The sequence below is a fragment of the Chlamydotis macqueenii genome, chromosome 22, assembly GCF_036417535.1.
Source record: "Chlamydotis macqueenii isolate bChlMac1 chromosome 22, bChlMac1.mat, whole genome shotgun sequence".
Taxonomy (NCBI): Eukaryota; Metazoa; Chordata; class Aves; order Otidiformes; family Otididae; genus Chlamydotis; species Chlamydotis macqueenii.
In genome coordinates, this window is record NC_141577.1 from 7887893 (window position 1) to 7907327 (window position 19435).

Sequence of the window (19435 nt, forward strand, 5' to 3'; positions counted from 1 at the left end):
CCTTCCATCGCTGGCAGCACCAGCTGCAAAGACAGGTTTGCTTTGCAAACAGTCAAAAAACAAACAAACAAAAAATACAACAAATTTCCCTTTTTTTTTCTGGAAAGCTGCTCAAAGTCCATCCCGCTCCCTTCATTTCCATAGGCTCTACAAAAGCTCAGCTGAGAGGCAGGCAGGCACCACCCCTGCCCCTCCCCAGCTCTGAGAACGAACAGGCAGGAGCAGCAAGGACATGACAGTGCCACCGCACTGCTGAGACCTGGCAGAGTCAGTGCACAGATGGGTCTGAACCCACATGCCCAAAAGCAAAACCTTGAGTTCAGTCACAAAAGCTGAACTCGCGGCCGACAGCGAGGTGCAGGATGGATCCACAGACAGCGATGGCAGCGGGGAGAGCAGTGGTGCATCCACTCATCTCGACTCCTTCCTTTGTCCCTCGTTGTTCCCACATGGGGATCCACTCCCCAGCTCCGCAGCAGCACCACAAACCCCCTGCCCTCCCTCTGCCCCCACCCTGCTGGGGTCTGTCCCCCCCGACTCCACTGCATCAGGCAGGGCAAGGCCTCACCCTCCCTGCAAGCCCAGGGAAACCCCGAGGCTGGGTTTCCAGCCAGCCCCTGGGATGCAGCACCCACCCGCGCCACGCCCCCCCATAGGAAGGCTCAGGACCCTCCATGCAGCTCCAGGGAAAGGAAAATGGCCGCCAAGCAGCGAGCATCACTGGGCAGTGGGGCTGGCACTCCCTTCAGTCTCCCCAAAATCACACCCACCAGCTCCCATCACAGCGTACCCCACTCCTCTAACCGTCCCCCCCGCTGCCACCACTACATTTCAGTCACCCAAACCCTCATTCCTGGCATTTCCTTCCCCAACTTTTTTTTTTTTTCTTGCTCCTGCAGACTGGGATGCAATCGCTGCCTCACCCCCACCCCAGCACAAGCATCTCCCACCCTCCATCCCACAGCCGCCCATGACGAGGTGTCCCACCACTCCCCAGCTGGGACCCCGCTTGCAGCCTTGGCTCTGGGCAGACAGTTTGGCCAAGCCACTGCGCTCCCACTGTGCCCCAGTGCTGCGTCCCGGAGCTGCGCCCAGCCCCGCAGCAAGGCTGGCCTGCACCATCCTCAGCCCATCCCAGTGCATGCACTGGTCAGGGACTAAAAGCTAATAAAAAAAAGAAATAGCCCAGCACAGACATGCGCTGCTTTAGTTTGATATCGTTACAATCAAAGGACAGCAAGCTGATTGCTGGCTGTGGAAAATCAATGGGATGTTATCACTCAGCAGACAGCTGAAAATACAGTAAAAAAAAAAAAAAAAAAAAACAAAAAAACAAACAGCACAGGGAGAGTCCTTGGGAAAAGACCTGGCTGGGCATCAGCTAACATCTCCCCATCCCCAAGGGGAGAGGCCCACGGCACTGGGGCAGCCTCCAAAACTCACCACCGAGTTGGCTCCTTCCCCAAAAACACGCTGGCAAGCTCTGGCACCCGCCTCCATCGGGTGCCCCATCACCACCAAAAACACATAACGAAGTGTTTCAGTGGGTGACCCACCTCTGCTAATTAGCCAGATTGCAGTACCTAGTGATTACATGAACAGCATTTATTCTGCTAATTACACAGGGCATTAACGCGCCTCTGCCCTGCCGCAGGGTTGGTAGCATTGCATGACCCGGGACCTGGCATAGGAGGGTGCGTGGGGTCGCCCTGCCCCACGACAGGTCCTTGTCCCCACGGGTGGGCTGCCAGCAGCAGGGAAAGGGCTTCGGAGGTGACAGCATCCTCGGGCAGATCCACCTGGACTTGCGGCCCAGGTTTTAAAATCCCCACTGTTGAACCCTCCGCCATCACTGCTCAAGGTTCGAGGGGGAATTGAGGCACCGAGGCCGTGCAGCACGGGACAGGGAGGGGGCTGCACCCCAAGGAGCCCTGCACATCCCCCAAACTGGAGCAGCTCCACAGACACTTACAAAACCACCGAGGCAAGGGAATGCAGTTTGTTCATCGTCCATCCCTCCACCCACCTTCACCTCCATAAGTGAGCAGCCGCAATGCTCCAATCCCTTCAGGAAAAGCCATTGCCACTGTCTCCCGTCAGACAGTGGGAAGACCCCCGGGCAGCAGCCCAGAGCCAAGCCCCCACACCAGGGGAGCGGCTGGGCTGCAGCAAGCGCTCCACCTCCTCTCCACAGCAGCCGCTGCTTGCCTCCCAGTGACATCCAGCTGCCCAGCCAGCAGCTGATGGTCCGGTTGTGGGGTGAAGCACACTGGACTGGAGCACTCTGGCTCCTCAGCTGGGCTAATTGGGCTGACGGTCTCCGGCACAAAGCAGCGCACGAGGCTCGGATGCCACGGGGCTGCCAGGGCCCATCTCCACACGTGGTCATCTGCAGACACGGAGCACGGCTGCGGGGACAGTGGCCTCATTAAGACACATCAGGTCATCGGTGTCCCCTCGTCCTGTCCTGGGAGAGCTCAGAGCATCTCACGCCAGCCGGCTGCTGCATCACAGCCACAACTCTGATTAACTTAACGATGTCAAGAAAGATCTGATCCATGGGGGGGGGGGTGTCCAGGACATCAAAGCAGTTTAGTGACTCACGAAGGGCTCCCCAGCGGGATATCCCAGACCAAGAGGGTCCCCAGCACCCGCTGGGTGCCGCACCAGGGCAGAGCCCAGCACCCAGCACAGGGAGAGATGGATCCTCTGCCAGCCCCGTGCAGCCAAAGGAGGGCTGCAGCCGCAGGGAGCCGAAGAGGTCTGCACCAGCACAACCACCCCGTTGTGGGCAATTCTCCAATATTTTTCAAACCAAACTTAAAAAAAAAACCAAGCAAAAAAATGGTGTATGACAAAAATATGCCCCACAACAGGTCCTTGTCCCCACAGGTGGGCTGCCAGCAGCAGGGAAAGGGCTTCAGAGGTGACAGCATCCTCAGGCAGATCTGCCTGGACTTGCTGCCCAGGTTTTAAAATCTCCACTGTTGAACCCTCCGCCATCATTGTGTTGCAGTCAGAGTTGCTCTGACTGCAACACGTTGACACCGCCCAGCTGCAGCGAGGGTGCAATGCTGTGCGCACGCTGTGATGGGGGTGCATCCCCACTGCATTTCTGCCCAGGATGGGGGGGCTCTCCATCCTCCATCCCCTCCCAGGGCTGGGCAGGCAGAGGGGTCCCCCAGGCAGCTCTGTGTCCTGCTCCTGCAGCAAGCAGAGCACCAGCACCCAGACTGGGGGTTTCGGAGAGGTACACAGGGACAGCCCCATCCTGGCTCACAGTGCATGCAGCTGCCACGAGCCACACTTGGATTCACTCTCTGGGCAGGAGAAATCAGGGTGCAAAGCCTGATTAAACCCTTAAAGCCATAGGAAACCCATGGGCTACCCCAGGACATGTGTCCCCCCTCCACCAGCACCTGGGCACAGGCGGGTGCTGCAAACCCCTGGCAGGACCCAGCAGAGCATGACAGCAGCCATGGAACAAGCTGCAGCTAATGACTGCCCCGTAAGCAGGAATAACAGTCAATTAAAAAAAAAACAAAAAACCAAAAAAAAAACAGCTCAAAAGGGCAGCTGATGCACAAGCCCCGCGTGACAGCAGCAGCTCGGGGGGCTGCGGCTGTCCCCATGGGCAGGAGGCAGGCAGGGGCTCTGGCTCTGCTTTCCAGCAGCTGGAGCAGAGCTGGACTTTGGCTTTCGATCCAGGCAGAGGGTGTAGAAGCAGCCACTCCCAGCGCCAGGAAAGGAAATGGCTCAGGGAACACGCAGGGAAGTCCCTCCAGCACTTGCCAGCTCCACACCTCTCCTCCTCCTCGCCTTCCTCCCCAGAGATGCCCTTCATCTAGCCAGGAAGAGCAGGTCCCGTGTCCCCAGGACCTCTGCAGCCAGGGAAAGCCAGGGCACCAAAGAATGGCACCCCCCCGCCCCCACCACCCACCCGCATCCATCCCGGCGCAGGGAAAATCAGCAGCAGCTTCTGCCAGGCCGCCTGCAGCGGAAAGGAAAAGCTCCATCTCCAGGACATATTTATTTTAAGGCTGCCAACGACGAGACAATTAGCTCCAGGGGACTAATTGCTGGGAATTCTCCTTGTCCGGAGGGGAAAGCCTCAGTTTCCCAAGTAGAAGTGGGGGTGGTCCCCAGCCTGGGACAGGAGAGCAGGTTCCAAGGAAAGCTGCAAAGCAAATCCCAAGCCACCATCAGGGAGCAGAGGAGGAGGTTTGGGAATCCTGACATTTAATCACGCAGGAACGAAAGGTTCCCAGACATGTCTAATAAGACAATTACAGTGCATGTTAATAATAGATTATTAAAAGGCTTATTTATGGAGGTTTAAGCAGGCAGATGGCAGGGCTGTGTCGATAAGGCTCTCCAGAGCCTGTGCCACGTCCCAGCTCCGAGCATGCCGCAGGGATTTACCTGCCTCCCTGCCAGCCCGTCGCGCTTAACCCTCGCAGCACTGCCGAAAGCAAAGCGGTGACTCTCTGGGACTGCAGCCAGGAGAAGCTTTTAAGGTTTTCAGGTTTTTGTTTGTTTGTTTGGTATTTTACAGGGTGTTTCTGGCTGCTCAGGGCTCTCAGCCCCAGTGCAGAGCAAGGACGGGGCGACAGGGCACGTGCGGTGAAAAAGCTCCATCCCAGGTGCAGTCAGGGGGAAAATAAACACCAACAGGCAGCAGGGAGGTTGTCACTGCCAGGGCGGGGGTCAACCACCAACAAGCATCTGCCTTTGTCTCTGCTCTCCCAGGGGCCCTGATCCTGCTGGGCTTTGCTCCGGGAAAGCTCCCAGGGAAGCTGGAATGGGGCTGGTTTGTCTCAGTTTGGATAACAAAGGGAAATATGTGCAGTTCGGGCCAGGAGGTGACTCACCAGCATCCCCGTTCGAGGCCATGGCAGGTCCGAGCACTCAGAGGAGCAACACGAGACAGGAGTTTTGGAGAAAGGAGAAGAGGGCAAAACCGATGCAAATACAACTGCAAGTCTTGGTAGGAAGGAAAAACAGGCGTTGGCACCCTCCAGCTGCAGACACAGAGCCAAAGGGATGGGTCCATCCAGGAGCATAAGCATCACTCGGAGCATCCCTAAATTCTGCTTCACCCTCACGGGCAGTGAAGATCCACCACGCTCCATGGGGACACTGGAGAGCAAAGGGCTTGGGAGCAGGAGCGTCCCGGGGCACGGGTCTCGGGGGTGTTTGTACTGCCTGGGGCTCTGGGAAAGGCGATGGTGCTCCCAGGGCATTAAAAACACAATACGTAGGAGCAGGCAAGAGAAAAAAACTCTTCCTTGGCACAGTTGAACAGGGAGGGGAGAAAAGAAATCCAAGCCCGAAACAAGCTGACAAGGAAAATGTGCAAAAGCATTACACTTTATGTGCTTGGTGAAGGTGGGGTGGGGAGAAAAAAAAAAATGCCCTGGCATGGGAGAGCCTATCACCAGCCAGGTGGAGGGAAATAAACACTGGGAAGAGCAGGAGCTGCACCCAAGCACCCAGAGAGCACATAACACTGATCCCATCCCCAGCACCCCAGGGCTGGGGCAGGGGGCTGCCAGAAGCACCTGGGGACAGCCCCTCACTCCTAACCCCCCAGCATCCCTCTCCCCACCTTCTCCAAGCACCCCTAAACACAGCATCCCCCGCAGCATCCTTCCATGACCCCCACCATTGAAGATGCTGCAGTTAACGGCCGGGGGGACGCCAAGCGGATTTGTTCCGCTCCGTGACCCCAATCCCAGCCCCGGGGACGGCGTCTGCTCAGCAGTTCCCATTCATTCAATCAAAGCAACACAACCGCCACAGGGTCGGGGTCACCCGTGCCACCTCCTGCCAGGGCTGTCTGGGGGGTGACAGGACCCTCGGGGGGTCCCAGCCTGGCCTCCAGCAACAGGATCAATCCAACAAAACCAGCAACCACCCCCCCACAGCTGCCCCCCAGACCATTCCCAGTGCCACCAGCGATGCCACCAACCCCAGTCCAAGGCACCCCAGCAGCACCAAGTTCCTAAGTGGAAGCTGCAAACCCAAATATTTTATTTGCTTAATTGCTGCTCACGCAGTCAAAACCAAGTGCAAACAGCTTCTGCATAATTAGTGCAGGAGTGCCACGCAGTGCCAGCAGCCACAGACACGTCCCCAGCGCACATCCGTCGGAAAACAGCCTGGGAGCTGGGGGAGACACAGGTTGGGGCACACCCCCAACTTATCACTGAAGTTTCCAGGTGCACGGGTGCAACACAGGAGCAGAGCAGCACCCTTTGCTAGCAGGGAGGAGGAGGAAGAGAGCTGAGCCTGCAAAATCCACTGCCCCGAGAGCCAGCCTGCTCCCAGCCAGAGGCTTTTAGCAAGGGAAAGGCTTTGTTTTCATTGCAAAGACCCCAGAGATGTAAGGCGGGCCAGAAAAAAATCACACGGGTGACAACTCACAGGTCCCCATCACAGCCAGCTGACACCACAAGAGCAGAAGGGACTGCTCGGTTTGGAGGGTCAGCAAGCACCTTTCAACACCGCGCTGGCCTCCTCCATGAGAAGCACAACGCAGACAGGCACGGACAGCTTAGTCACTACGAAATCTTAATGCATTGCAAAAGTTTGTACACTCTGGGAAGGAGCAAAGAGCATCCCAAGCCGGTGGGGAGGCTGTGACCACAGCATCCCGCTTCTCTCCCAGCTCAGTCACTCGCTCACCGAGGTAGCCGGCCGCAGGCATGCTGTGCCTCAGTTTCCCCACTCATGAAAAGGATCACGCTACAAACCTTCTTCGCAGAGGAACAGCAAGAAAACCACCTGTCTTCCAAATATCCACAGAGACAAGCAGCTAGTCCTCCCCATAACTGGCTTCAGAGTCTCTGGTGACAACGGAGCACGTGCAGATGGCTTAAATATTTTTTACCAGCCCTGCCTGCTGTGCAGCCCCAAGTCCCACAGGGATGAGCCAGGCAACGTCCCTGCAGCCAGCTAATGTCCCCACAGCCAGCCAAACCGCATCAGCAGGAGCAAACATCGGGATTCATGTAAAAAGCAGCCGGTGGCAAGGGCGACAGACCCAGGGGCTGGAAGCAGACCCCTTGCCTCGCACAGCGCTTCCGGCTGCATCACAGAGCTGAGCCTGCTCTACATGTACCAGGGGAAGCGCCGGAGTAAACACGCTCCAGGTTTACACCAGGAGCAATCTCGATCCTGCCCTTCACAAATGCCATCTTGCAGGGAAGGAAGCCCACGGAAGGGAAAGGGCTTGCTTGGGAGGGGGAGCCTCCCCCCAGAGCCCTCCCAGCAGCACCGGGTGCAGGTCCCCACTACAGCCCTCCAGTCCCTCACAGGCTGCTGCTGCCGCTCAGCCGAGCTGGCTGTCAGAGAAAGACGCACGCCCCAGGACTGGGAAGCAGCACAGCTCAAGATCCCCTCTCCCCAGCACCCAGGGGAGTGCAGAAGCCCCTTCCTCCAGCAGAGGACTCGAAGCCCCTCACCAGCCACGCGTCTCAGTTTCCCTTTGGCCTCCTTGCTCTGCCCTGAAGCACAGGGCTGCTCCGTGCACGGATCAGCATCTCCCCCACCCCAGCACACAACTTTTCCCCCTCCAGCTGCCCCAGCAAAATGTAAGCTCATTCCCTCCCACCTCCTCCGCCTTGGGTGAGCTGTGGAGAGCCGCGGCTGCTTCATTTTCCCCCAGCCATCATTCCCCCTCTCCCATAAGGCATGGGTCAGCCTTATTTTGCTTTCTGCTGATGGGTGTCCCTACGTATAATTTCTGGAGAAAAGCCACTATTCCCCCCAAAAAAAACATAGAAACAATGCACCAACATAGGGACTGCATGCTGGTGAGCTGCTTTGTTTTAAAGGGGAAAAAAAAAATAACCAGGCAAAAAAACACCTTAATGCACAGAGCATCACCAAGAGCTGCCGCACTGGGGTCCTCCTGGAGCAAGGCACCGGCTCCCTTCTCCCCCGTGCCTCAGTTTCCCCTGCAAAAAGCCCTCGCAGTCCCTGGTAGCGCCTCGGGAGCCCCAAATCCACCCGCCTCGGGCACCCAAGCCCCGTTCCTGCTTTCTAAAGCGGTGGGGTGTGTGTGTGTGTCCCCCTGCCCCCGCTCGCAGGGTCCCGCCACGCTCCTTCCCCCCGTGGGGGGAGTCAATGCCAAAGTGCTCAGAGGAACGGAGAAAGAAAAAAAAATTAAATTTAATTTAAAATAAACAAATATATCGATCGCGCTTTGGTAAAACTCTAATTATATCCCTGTGAGAGCCAGGGGAGGCTGCAACGGGAGAGCGGCCTCGGCTGCCACCTGTTCCTCCCGAAGGGTCCCCAAATCCCCCCGGCACTCTGGGTGACCCCCCACCCCCGGCACCCCCCCGGGCCGGGCAAATAACGACCCGGACCCCGCCGCTCCCCCGGGGCCGCCCCGCGCCCCGCCCCGGCCGGGCTCCCCCTGCGAGCGGAGCCCCGCCGGCACCGGGGCGAAGTTTTCCTTCGCGGGAGGGGAGGGGAGGGCGCAGGAGGGGCTGGATGTCGCCCCGGTGCCCGGGGAGCGAGCGGAGGCCGCCGGGGTGGGTGGGCTCGCCTCCGCTCCGCAACTCGACGGCTCCCCCCCACCCCGCTTCGCCCCACCGCTGGGGAGCGCGCCCCGAGTTCGCAAGCGCGCACCGAGCAAGCGGGACCCCCCACCCCCCTCACAAGCCCCCCCCTCCCCGGTGCCCCCCCCGCTCCGTTCCTACCGGCAGGCGCCTCGGTGTCCAGCGCGCAGACCCGCAGGGCGAGGGCGAGCAGCAGCGCCCGGGCGCTTCGCATGGTGCGGCCGGGGCGGGGGCGGGCGGAGGGGCCGGGGCCGGGGCCGCCGCCTACGGGCCCGCGGTTCCGGCGCGGCGGGGCACGCGCGCCCGCCCCGCGCCTCAAATACCGGCGGCCGCGCGGCGGCGGCTCGCTCCGCCCTGACGTCAGCGCCGCGCGGGGCCCGCCGCCGCCGCCGCCGCCGCGGGCGGGCTGGGGGCGCCCCCTGCCGGCCGCCGCGCGCACACGCAGCCCCAGCTCTGCCCCCGCCGGCGGTGGGGAATTGGGGGGGGGTGTCCCGGGGGCTGCGGGGGGCTGCACAGGGGTCCCCAGTTACAGGGTGGTCCCCGGTTGCACAGGGGGGTCCCCAGTTGCACAGGAGTCCCCGATTGCAGGGAGGTGCACATCTCGGGGTCCCCGGCTGTGGGAGGAAAGTGGGGGGTCCCTGGTTATAAGGGGGTGCAAGGTTTGAGGGGGGTCCCCGGTTGCAGCGGTTGCCTGGCTGCAGAAGGGTCCCCAGCTAGGGACGGGGTGTCCCCAAAGCTCAGGGGTGGGGGGGGTCCCCACCAAGCCGGAGTGGATCCTGGGGGGTCCCAGCTGCAGAGCGGGGGCAGGGGGGCGGCTGGGCAGGGGGTGATTGGGGTGGGGGCCGGGGGGGCTGCGGGTGGGGTGAGTGCAGCGGCACCCTGCGTGGGGTCCCTGCCACTCACGCAGCTGAGTGAAGGGGAGGGGGGGTGACACCCACCCTGGGGAGGGCTGGCAGGTGCCCCCAGCCCCTCGGGGTGGGGGTCTCCAACCCCCAGCACCCATGGGCTATGCCCGTGGTCCCCGTGGGCTGAGCACTGGGGACAAAGGCTCCTGCCAACTTTGGGGGGTCCTCACACCCCAAACACCCCCCACCCCGGTCCGTCCCGGAGACGTGGGGATTTCTCCGGCTGGACAGTGACATGGTAACATGGACGGGGGGGGCAGTGGCACAGGGGACCCCGGTGACACCCAGCGAAGCCACCGTCCCCTGGGGTGGGAAGGAGAGAGGGAGGTGCAAGACGGAACCCAGAGCGAGCTGAAAGGAGAAAAACACAAAATGGTGTAAAAAAAGCAAAACCTCCAGCCCTGTTGCGGCCACGGGACGCGGGAGGTGACACGAAGCACTGGCAGCCCCTGCGTGCCCCTGCCAGCGGTGCCAGCCGGGATGAAAGGCGCCTTGTTCAGCGACATCCTCTCCGGCCCCAGTTCTGGAAGAAAATGTTTTTCCAAAGGTTTGGGTCGAGGAGGCGAGGGGGATGGGGACACCTTTACACCAGCTTTCCAGCGAGATCCGTGCTTGGGTCACCCAGCCCTGGCTGCCACTCCGGGCTGGGAAACCGCTTGGGCAGTTGAAAATTTGGAAGGTGAAGGGAATAATCCTGCACAACATTGGGACTTTTTACCCCAAATCGCGCAGGGAGAAGCCCTGGCATCGGCAGCACCCCATGACAATGCAGCCTCGTCCTGCGAGAACAGGGGGACGCGGCAGGGGCACACGGGGGACACGGGGGATGGCACCTGGGTGTCGCTGAGCCCCGTGAATCCACTGGGAAGCTCCCAGCTCTGGAAGTGGGATGATGCCACCCACCAGTGCCAAAATCTTTGTCCAGGTTCAGCTTGGCCCCGGGGATACTGCCAGGCCGCTTCTCCACGTCAGGCTGGATTATTTATTTTGGCGAAACAGAAAATGCTTGGCGGGAGAACTGGGGAGGAAAACCCACCCCCAGAACCGGTTCCTGGGGTACAGCGGGAGCGGCAAGGCGCCCCAACAGCGCTCACGGCAATGAAGCAAGGCCGTCGCTGCCGCGGTTTTAATGCCAGGTCTGGCCGCGTCGTTGCGTCTTTGTTTCAAAGATGAATGATTCCCGGGAGCTGAAGAGCTTTTTGCCGAGTAAATCATGGCGGGCACTCCCTAGGATGGGAGGATGGCGGAATTTACCACACGTGGAAAACCTGGGATGCACCGGCTACATCGGAGCTAAAAATACCAGCCTGTTTCGCAGGGCCTTCGTCCCCGCGGGAAGGAGGAGGAGGAGGAGGGGAGGAAGGCTGCAGGGTAGGGGTTGTAGGGGTGTTGGGTGAGCGTGGTCCTGTTCCGGGGACAGTCCTGTCCCCATGGCTGCGTGGGCGTCGTGTCCCCTACCCAGAGCCCCGGAGTTGGTGCAAGTGGAGCAAAGGAATCTGCTGGCAACGGGTGGCTCTGCTGACAGCCAGGGGACACTGCATGGGGACACTGCATGGGGACACTGCATGGGGACACGGCACAGCCCTGGGGACACGGCACAGCCCTGGGGACATTGCACTGATCCAGGGACTGCACCACGGTGGCACTCACCAGGCCTCAAAGCTGACACGTCACACCCTCGCCACCGGCACCCAGGACCATTTAGGGGTGCAAGAAGAGGGTGACAGACACCTCCCTCCGAACCACGCCAGCCCCCCGCTGGGTGCCAATGCAGCCCCATCACCAGCCGCCACCGGCAGCGCGTTGCCCTGCACTGAACACGGAGCGATCCTGACAAATCCTCTCCCAGTGCCGCTGAAAGCCCGTTAAAGTAACGCCCGGTAAAGGAATTAAGCCGCTTAGATGTGCAACAGCAAAGGCAGGAGAGGGCTGGCACGGCGCTGGCTCTGCAGGGTCCCCCCGCGCCCCCGGGGGGGTCGCAGGATCCAGCCGCCCCTCTCCTGGTCCCCATTCCATCCTGAAGAAACCGGGGAGTCAAGGCATTTTCACGCACCGAAGGGAAAAGCCTCCCCAAAATCCTGCCGGGAAGAGGGCCCGGGTCACGCGGCAGCTGAGGGACGAGCCGGGGACAGTCTGGGCGGGGGTACAGGGCTGGGGTTTTTCCAGCAGATGAACTGAAACATCCCAGTTTGGGGGGGAAATGCAGCTGATGCCAAGCGGAAGCAGGATACTTCCAGGATTTTGGGGAAAGCAAACACAAAGCTTTTAAGCCACACAAGCCTCTTTGAGCAATGTGGGCCTTTTAAACACCAAAATTGTGTTTCTAAACCAATTGCTGTGCAAACCGAAACGGGAAGGGGTGGTTTTTTGCCTCTGGCATGGCACAACAAAACTGTCCCCCGTTCCCCGGCGGGTCACCATCCCACTCCGTCACAGCCCAAACCAAAATCCCCGCCACAACCTCCCCGGGGGAGCTCTGGGATTCATTTGGGAATACATCCGCGCCACTTAACCAGGATCCTTAACGCACCCTGGACCCGCCACCCGTCACGGGGACGCAGGCCAAATTTTGCACGAGAGGAGCCAGAGGGAGACGCGGGCTCCACAAAGGCGCCTTGTTCCCGGTGAAGGGCTGGCGCTGGCCCAGCGCAGGGTGCCATGGGCGGCCACCAGCTCCCGGGGGGCTGCTTCCTCTGGGGAAGAAGCTTGGAGGAGCCCCCCGGGATGGGGATGCTGCTGGCTGCGCAGAAGGGGTGCATGGAGGGGGTGTGTGCATGGGACGTTTGCATTCATGGCAGGGATGCATGGAGGACATGTATGCATGCACGGAGGGGATGCATGGATGGGATGGACACGCATGGAGGGGATGTATGCATCAGATGTATGCACGGGATGTACGCATGCATGGAGGTGACGCATGGAGAGGCTGTGTGCATATGGATGGGATGTATGTTGCGCGCATGGAGGGGATGCATGGAGTGGATGTATGGATGCGTGAAGGGGATGCACGGAGAGGATGCGTGGAGGGGCTGTGTGCATGCATGGATGGGATGTATGCATGCACAGAGGGGATGCATTCGGGGTTCAGGGACAAGCAGGAATTGCTCATGAGGCTGTGGTGAGGACAGTTCCCCTTCCAGCACATCCAGCTCAAATCCCATTTGTGTAACAGATCTGAAAGGGAGGAAAATCTGGCGGAGAGGTCTGTCACTGCCTCCCCAGGCTGAGGGGGTGACCCGACCTCGCAGCACTGCCACGGCAGGGCCAGGGGTCCAGGCAGGGGCACAGGGATGCTTTTGGGGGTGGCACAGCACAGCACTCATCCTGCACAGCATGGCGCCAGTCCTGCATGGAGGGAAGAAAGGAGGGACAAAGGGAAAGCAGGGAAGCAGGGAGGAAGGAAGGACAGACGGACGGACAGCACTGCTCCGTACAGCTACCGGGATGAAGCCGGAGACCACCCAACAGGACCAAGCTCCATCCCAGTCCTGGCGTGCAAATCCCACCCCAATCCCTCCTCGAGCATCTCCTTCCACCCTGAGCGAGAGCCGAGGGGCTGGGGGGCAACAAACGCTCAGCACCCCGCAGAACGAGCCTGCAGCCCCCCTATCCCTTCCCCTGCCCCGTCTCCCCGCTGCCATCAGCCCCCGAGTGCCTTGCAGGAGAAATTGAGTTAAAATGAAGTAATCACTCCTCAAGTACAGTCATTCGCAGGAAAAATATAGGCCTTGCTGTGACTGCAAATGGTCTCGACTGGAACTGTCCCTCCCTTCCAAAGGAAAAATGTTTGCAGCTCCGAGGTGTTTGGTGACAGCAGCCTCAAACGCCACCATGCCTCTTGGGTTCCACCAGGTTGGGGGTAAAAAGCTGAGGTTTGGGGCTTGGAATCTCTTAAGAGTCAACAGTACATTAGGGAGGATTATTATTTTTTTTTATCCATTATCTCTGCAAAAAGGTGGATCAAGGGAGAGGTGCTGCCCCGAGCCTTTACCCCAGCACCCACGGGATGGACCTGCAGCTCCCACCGGCCTCACCCAGCTGGGCGAGCACCTCCACGCTGACCGGGCCTTTCCACACCAAAACCCTTTCATTTGTAGCTTGTCTTCAGCGTACCACATTTTGCTGCCAGCACAATAATTCCCCACTTTTCCCCAGTAATCCCACAGGGTGCTGGACCGGTCCTCACCTCCCCGGTCATCGCTCCCAGCGATGCCTTCCCTGCAGCAAACGCCTCTTGCAGAGCTGCAGGGACAAGACCCCCAGCAGCCTGCACTGAAATTTAAGCAATTTCACCCCCTAAATTTTCACCTTCTCCTCCCCCCCCACTTTCCCTTTACATCAGTCTCTTCCCCCTGCATCCCCCTCTTTCTTTTTCTATACCTCGACCTATTACACCCCCATCCAGTCCTTTATCTCTAATAAGTCCCTGCTATTTTCTCAAATCACCTGCCTTTTACTAATGCCAAAAATCCTTTTTCTTCCTTAACAGACAAAATAGATTATCTCATCCGCCGCTCTCCTCCCCGTCCGTCCAGCCCCGAGCGGTCAGACGCCCGACGCGGTGCCGTGGCCGGATATAATGGGGCTATTAGATGAGTTATCACAGCTTGAAAGGATGAAATAACTTCTACGTCTTTGTCCAAATAAACCTCCCTACTCCTGTTCAATGCAACGAATGAACAAGATTTCCCGGAGGAAATAGCCGGGAAAATGTTAGATGTTAGAAGATGTTATTTGAGACCCGACTCCTCGCCAACCCGCCTCTCCTGGTTTGTGCTCCAAGGGTGCTGGGCTTTCTCCATGGGGAACTGGGAAGCCCAGAGCTAAATCCTCACCCGGGTGCTGCTCTGATGGCATTTTTGCAAGCGCTCAGTGGTGCAGCCTCACAGATGCCCGATGCGTGGCTGAGTTTGAAGACCAAATTCATCCAGAAAATGGCTATTTTTCCACCCCGGCCACTGATTCCAAGGAGAAGCATTGGTCTGCACCTCAGAAGGAGCTTTCTCAACCTACCCCTGCTTTTCCCATGAGCTGCATGCAATCTCCTCCAATTTGCAGCCAAAACTGCCGGCACGGCCCATGGCAGCATCCCAGCCCGCGCGGGACATGCTCTGGAGCCAGCAAAGCAGCCAGTAGCCCCCAGACCAGCTCCCCTTGCCCCCACATCCCCCCAGCAACATTTTAAAGAGGTTTCATTAGAAGGATGCAAAAACCTCAGGTCCTCCCTCCTGGGCTGGCAGGGAAGGGTCCCAAGCAGCAGTTTCTCTTCAAAATGTAAAATCCCAGCACTGGCACCAGGGCTACGCTCGTTGCCCTCTGCCACCCCGCTAAACCTCCCGCTTCTCTCCACCACGGAGCGTGACAGCCGCGGGGGCTCATCAGGGACCGGCCCCATCAGTGTCACCTCCGGGCACACTGCGACGTCTCCTCTGTGCCACCCTGATTTTGGCTTATTTATCTCACTTTGGGTTCGTTTTGTCTCTTTTTTCAACATCTGCGATGGTGTGGGTGAAGCGGGGAATAGCTCTGCGCTCCCCTGCCGTCCTAACCCCAGCACCCGCCAGCAGTGTCACGCAAAACAGCTAAAAATCCCCTTTCGGGGGGACACAAGGGGCAGAGTCCGTCCCTTCCCCTCTTCCAGAGCTGTCCGGGAGCATCACATTTGCTCCTGGGATTTTTACAAACCACTTTCAACCCAAAAATATTCCAGAGCACCATGCACTGTCTGTCTGCTCAGCGCTTAACGCAGAGCAGCTGCCATCTCAGCAGCGTGGATTTGCCCATCCCTGAACCTCGCAATAAAATTTCTTTGATTTAAAAAAAAAAAAACCAGACAAATAAAGGCAGGAAAATCAAGCAGATCTACACTAAACTCTCCATGCCCTCTCCTCTGGTATCACCTTGGGGGGATTTTTTTTGAGGGGGGGTGTAAATCAGCTGGGGCGTTTTGAGTCTCTGATCACATCCAAAACCATAAAAGCCATTTATTTTCAGACCTAGGGTTTGGATATTGCTCAAATTTCTCATAATCGTCTCTCGGTGCTGACAGGCTGGAGCCTGAGCACGGAGACGGGTGTGCAACCAGTCTTCCCCGATCACTTAAAATCCAACTGAAAGGAAAGCAGGGAACAATATTGTATCCACTATTTATTTACTATTATTTTTATTTGTTTTTACAGCTTGTTTGTTTTTATTTTATGCAGTTTTATGTATGTGGGGAGGGTCAGCTCTCCTCTCCCTTGTTTGTTCCCTGAGCATCAGCAGCTTCGGTTTGGTGGTTTTCCAAACCCCGTCAGAGAAAGGATGCGCTCGGCAGTTTCCAACAAAAAGAGCTTGTCAAGCGTTTGAGCCGAACAGGAAAGAACAAAACCAACCGGCTTTTGAACCAGCAAAACCCAGAGATCAATCAATTCTTTTCCCAAACAAGGCAGCTCACGCTCACGGTTTCCTGCAACGGTTGGAGATATTTCAGGTCTGTAGTTGATGGGAGCAGAATGGGAACGTATTGGGACCTAGAGCTGGAGGGGAGGAAAAAAAAGCTAAAATACAGTTTAAGAAGGATAAAAGGTGCTGATTTGATGCCTTTCTTCACCTGAACATCTTTTAAAGATATCTCAAGAGATGTCCCCTGCTCCACCTGACGTGGGGACGGTACGGAAAGGGGTGCAAAGACACGCAGGGGTGACACCTTTGGGTGCCATCACAGTGACACGGGTCCCTAAAGCAGCGTCTCACCCCCCTGGCCATGACCCTCCTCTGCCCGGCTGGATGAAAACCTCGATTCGGCATCAACCCCCAAACACCCACCCGGGGAGGACCAGCTCCTGCCCTGCCCCAAGCTGGAAAGATGCCTCAACATGACAATTTTTTCAATTAATCCCCACTGTGAGTCCAGGGATGAGCCAATTCCGCCACCCAGCCCAAACACGAGCAGCACGGGAATAAACAGCGACAGGAAAAGCAGCAGCAAGGACCGAGCAAGGACGATGGCCCCGGGTTACACCGCTCACAGGCAGAGCTAGCGGGCAGCGGCACAGCTGGATCCTCTCAGCATCTCCCTCTCCTCCCTTATTTACGGCTCGAGACGAAGCCTCCTTGTTCATCTCACTGGCAGAGAATCAGAACCCATCCATTCTCCCTCAGCTGCCGAATGTTGCGTTTCTTTCTCTATATTTTTTTTTTAATTATCTGAAAATGAAACAATTTAAAGGGGGATAAAAAAAATTAGAGGGGTAAGAAGAAGCCATCAGTGTGCTTAATAAAATAAAATAAAGCCTCCTTGGGCATCCAGTCGCACCTGCCCCAAGCTGGGAGCGTTGGGGAAAATTTTTTAGGTGAAAGGTTCAATAGAGTTTATGGGATTGCCCAGCACTGTCAGAGGTGTTAAATGAAGGATGACCCGGGGATTATTTAAAGTGGCTCTTTAACACAATGTATTCTTTATCTGAAGATTCAGGCATGGCTAACAAAAAGGTGATCAACGTCAGAACGATGGGGCTCCGCCAGCACTGCTGGGTTTGGGGTAAACGGGGCTCAAAATGGGAAAATACGAGCTGAGCTGTTCCTGAGCGTCATAAAAACCAGGTGGTGAGGACGGGAGTGGGCCTAGGACCCCACGACAGACGTAGGAGGAGGACGAGACAGTGGCACGACCACCTGCTCCCATGGGATGCTCCTGAGCATCCCTTCCTCCGCCTGGAAAAGGGAATCCTTTCGCAGATCCTTTTACAAGCCTTGTCGTCTCGGTGTGTCCCAGCTCCGGGATCCCAGCCCAGCATCCCCACCTAAAACACCTGCAGGGGTGCTGGGTCTCCAGGTGGGCCGGTAGAGCCTGGACCACAGCCAGATGCAGCACCGAGCATCCCCCCAAAGAAAACCCCCTCTGAGGGAAGCGCTCCCACCTCAGCTTTCCTAATTATTCCTAAGAGAAGCAGACACACTTTCCCTGTCTCTGCCAAAAAGGGAAAAGGCAATAGATTATTATTCTCCATAATTAGAAAGCGCTTCAATCTTGTAAGCAGTTAATTAATAATTCCACATCCACTCGATTAAGGGCCGGGGCAGCTGGAGGCATCGCAGCGCACACGGGACTCCGGGGTCGCTGGGCTCTGCCTTGTAAATCAGTGGAGAAATTCTCTGTCCTCCACCGGTCTCGAGGTTTTAGGGATAAAATCACAGCAAGTGTCACCCTGGTGTCACCCTGGTGTCACCCAGCTCTCGTGGGTGCTCACTCCCACCCATCCCCACATCGCCCTGGGCACCGGGTCAGGGGGTCTCCATGTCTGCGAGAATAAACCCAGCTCAAGGGCAGCACTTCTGCTTTCCAGCCTTGAACAGGAATGAAAACCTCAAATTAACTGATGGCCATGATAATCACAGCTCGTTATCAATAACGGGGTTTTAAGGCAGAGGGGAGCGGAGAGCATCGCCCCTTCCCCACGGCACCTCGTGCTCAGGAATTGTCTCCGCTTTGTCCTCTCCACACCGACTCCTAAACCCTCCACTGCAAAGTGGATTTTCATGCATCTCTCCTAAAAAAAAGCCCCCAAAAAAACGCAATTTCAGGAGATGAAGGAGTCATTAATCACCAGGAAATTGTGCTTGTTACAGGAGAAACATTAACAAAATAATCATAAATTGTCTGCCAGCCCCGATTTGCGAGCGCATACGTTTGGAGGGGTATGGAAAGGCATCTCATTTTCCTGCCGTAATTAGTTATTAACCCTTTGCCACGCGGTGCGGAGCTTGGGCACCTGCGTCTCCCAGCGCACAGGCTCGTCGGATTAAAATCCTGTTATTTTATTGCTGTGATTAAAACGCTGGTGTAGTGTCCAGCCATGCCAGAGACGGCCGCACACCCCGCTCAGCCTCCCAAGGGCCGTTCCTCCCCGGCAGCAAAGATGCTTCCAGGATACGGGAAAAGCCTATTTTACCCTCTGGCTCTGCCGTCAGCAGCGGCACAGATTGCTCTGAGGCCGTTCAAACTCACTGCACGGATGGGGCACCCATCAGTAGGGAGCGAATCCAGCCTTGCCCACCACCCACGCCAAACCAACGGAGGCGCTGCCAACTCGGGCAAAAAACCGCTCGGTGAGCGCGGGGCGATTGCGCGTACGTTTGTCAGCAACAGCGAACCGGCAAATCCCGCGGGGGTCTGAAGGCTTTTACACCCGCTCCTGTTACAAGCGACGCCAGAATTTCTCGTAACAGAAGAAATCAGTGAGAAAAGTTCATTTTCCCTCTCCTCCGCCCACCCCTTTGCAGCCGCAAATCCGACCCGAGAAAAGCAGGGAGGCAGGAAAATCCTCATCAGCACCTCAGCAATCCTCAGGATTTTTTTCCAAACCTGGACTTGTCCTTCACCTCAGACCTTCCACTCACGTGAATTCACCCCCCCAAAAAAAAATTTTCCTTTTTTTCTTAAAAAAAAATATCAATCGGGAAGGGAAAGCAGCCGGATTTACAGGTGATGCCACCCAGTCCGAGAAGTCCAACCTCTACAGGAAAGAACAAATTATTTTTAAAATTCGCTGTTTGCTCTGCTGTGGCAGGTGGGTCAGTCAGGCAGGCACCGCTGCTCCTCTTCCTTCCCTCTGATCTGATCACTTTTAATTGGAAGAATAAATGAGACCTTTCCTTCAAGATAATTATACAAAATATTGAATTAAATTATGACGATTTTTTTTCTCACCACTCGAGTCAGGCATCTGTTGTTTTAAACAATCACCCGAGGAACATTCGCCACGCAGCTTTCCCTGCCTGTGGCAAGCACAAACGTCCCTCCAGGGTGGCTGGAAGCCGTGGGCTAACAAAGCACACAAAAGGGGCCGTTCTCCCCGAAACAGCTCATCGCATGCACCAAGGACCCCACTGCTGGGCTCCTGTGCCCATCACCGAGCCCTCTGCGCTGGCATGGGTCAGCGCAGGGAGCTGGTGTCAGCTTCCCCGCGTTGGTACTGG

General features: G+C 57.4%; 1 protein-coding gene across 2 annotated transcripts in view; it reads right to left on the bottom strand.

The window, feature by feature from the left end:
* Positions 1–8866, bottom strand: part of PTPRU (protein tyrosine phosphatase receptor type U) — a 72412-nt gene extending 63546 nt beyond the window's left edge. For both annotated transcript variants that reach the window (XM_086764909.1, XM_086764908.1), the window contains exon 1: positions 8712–8866. In XM_086764909.1, the coding sequence (XP_086621035.1) occupies positions 8712–8784 (73 nt within the window). In that variant the 5' untranslated portion in view covers positions 8785–8866. The remainder of the gene's footprint in view (positions 1–8711) is intronic.
* Positions 8867–19435: the final 10569 nt, after the last annotated feature.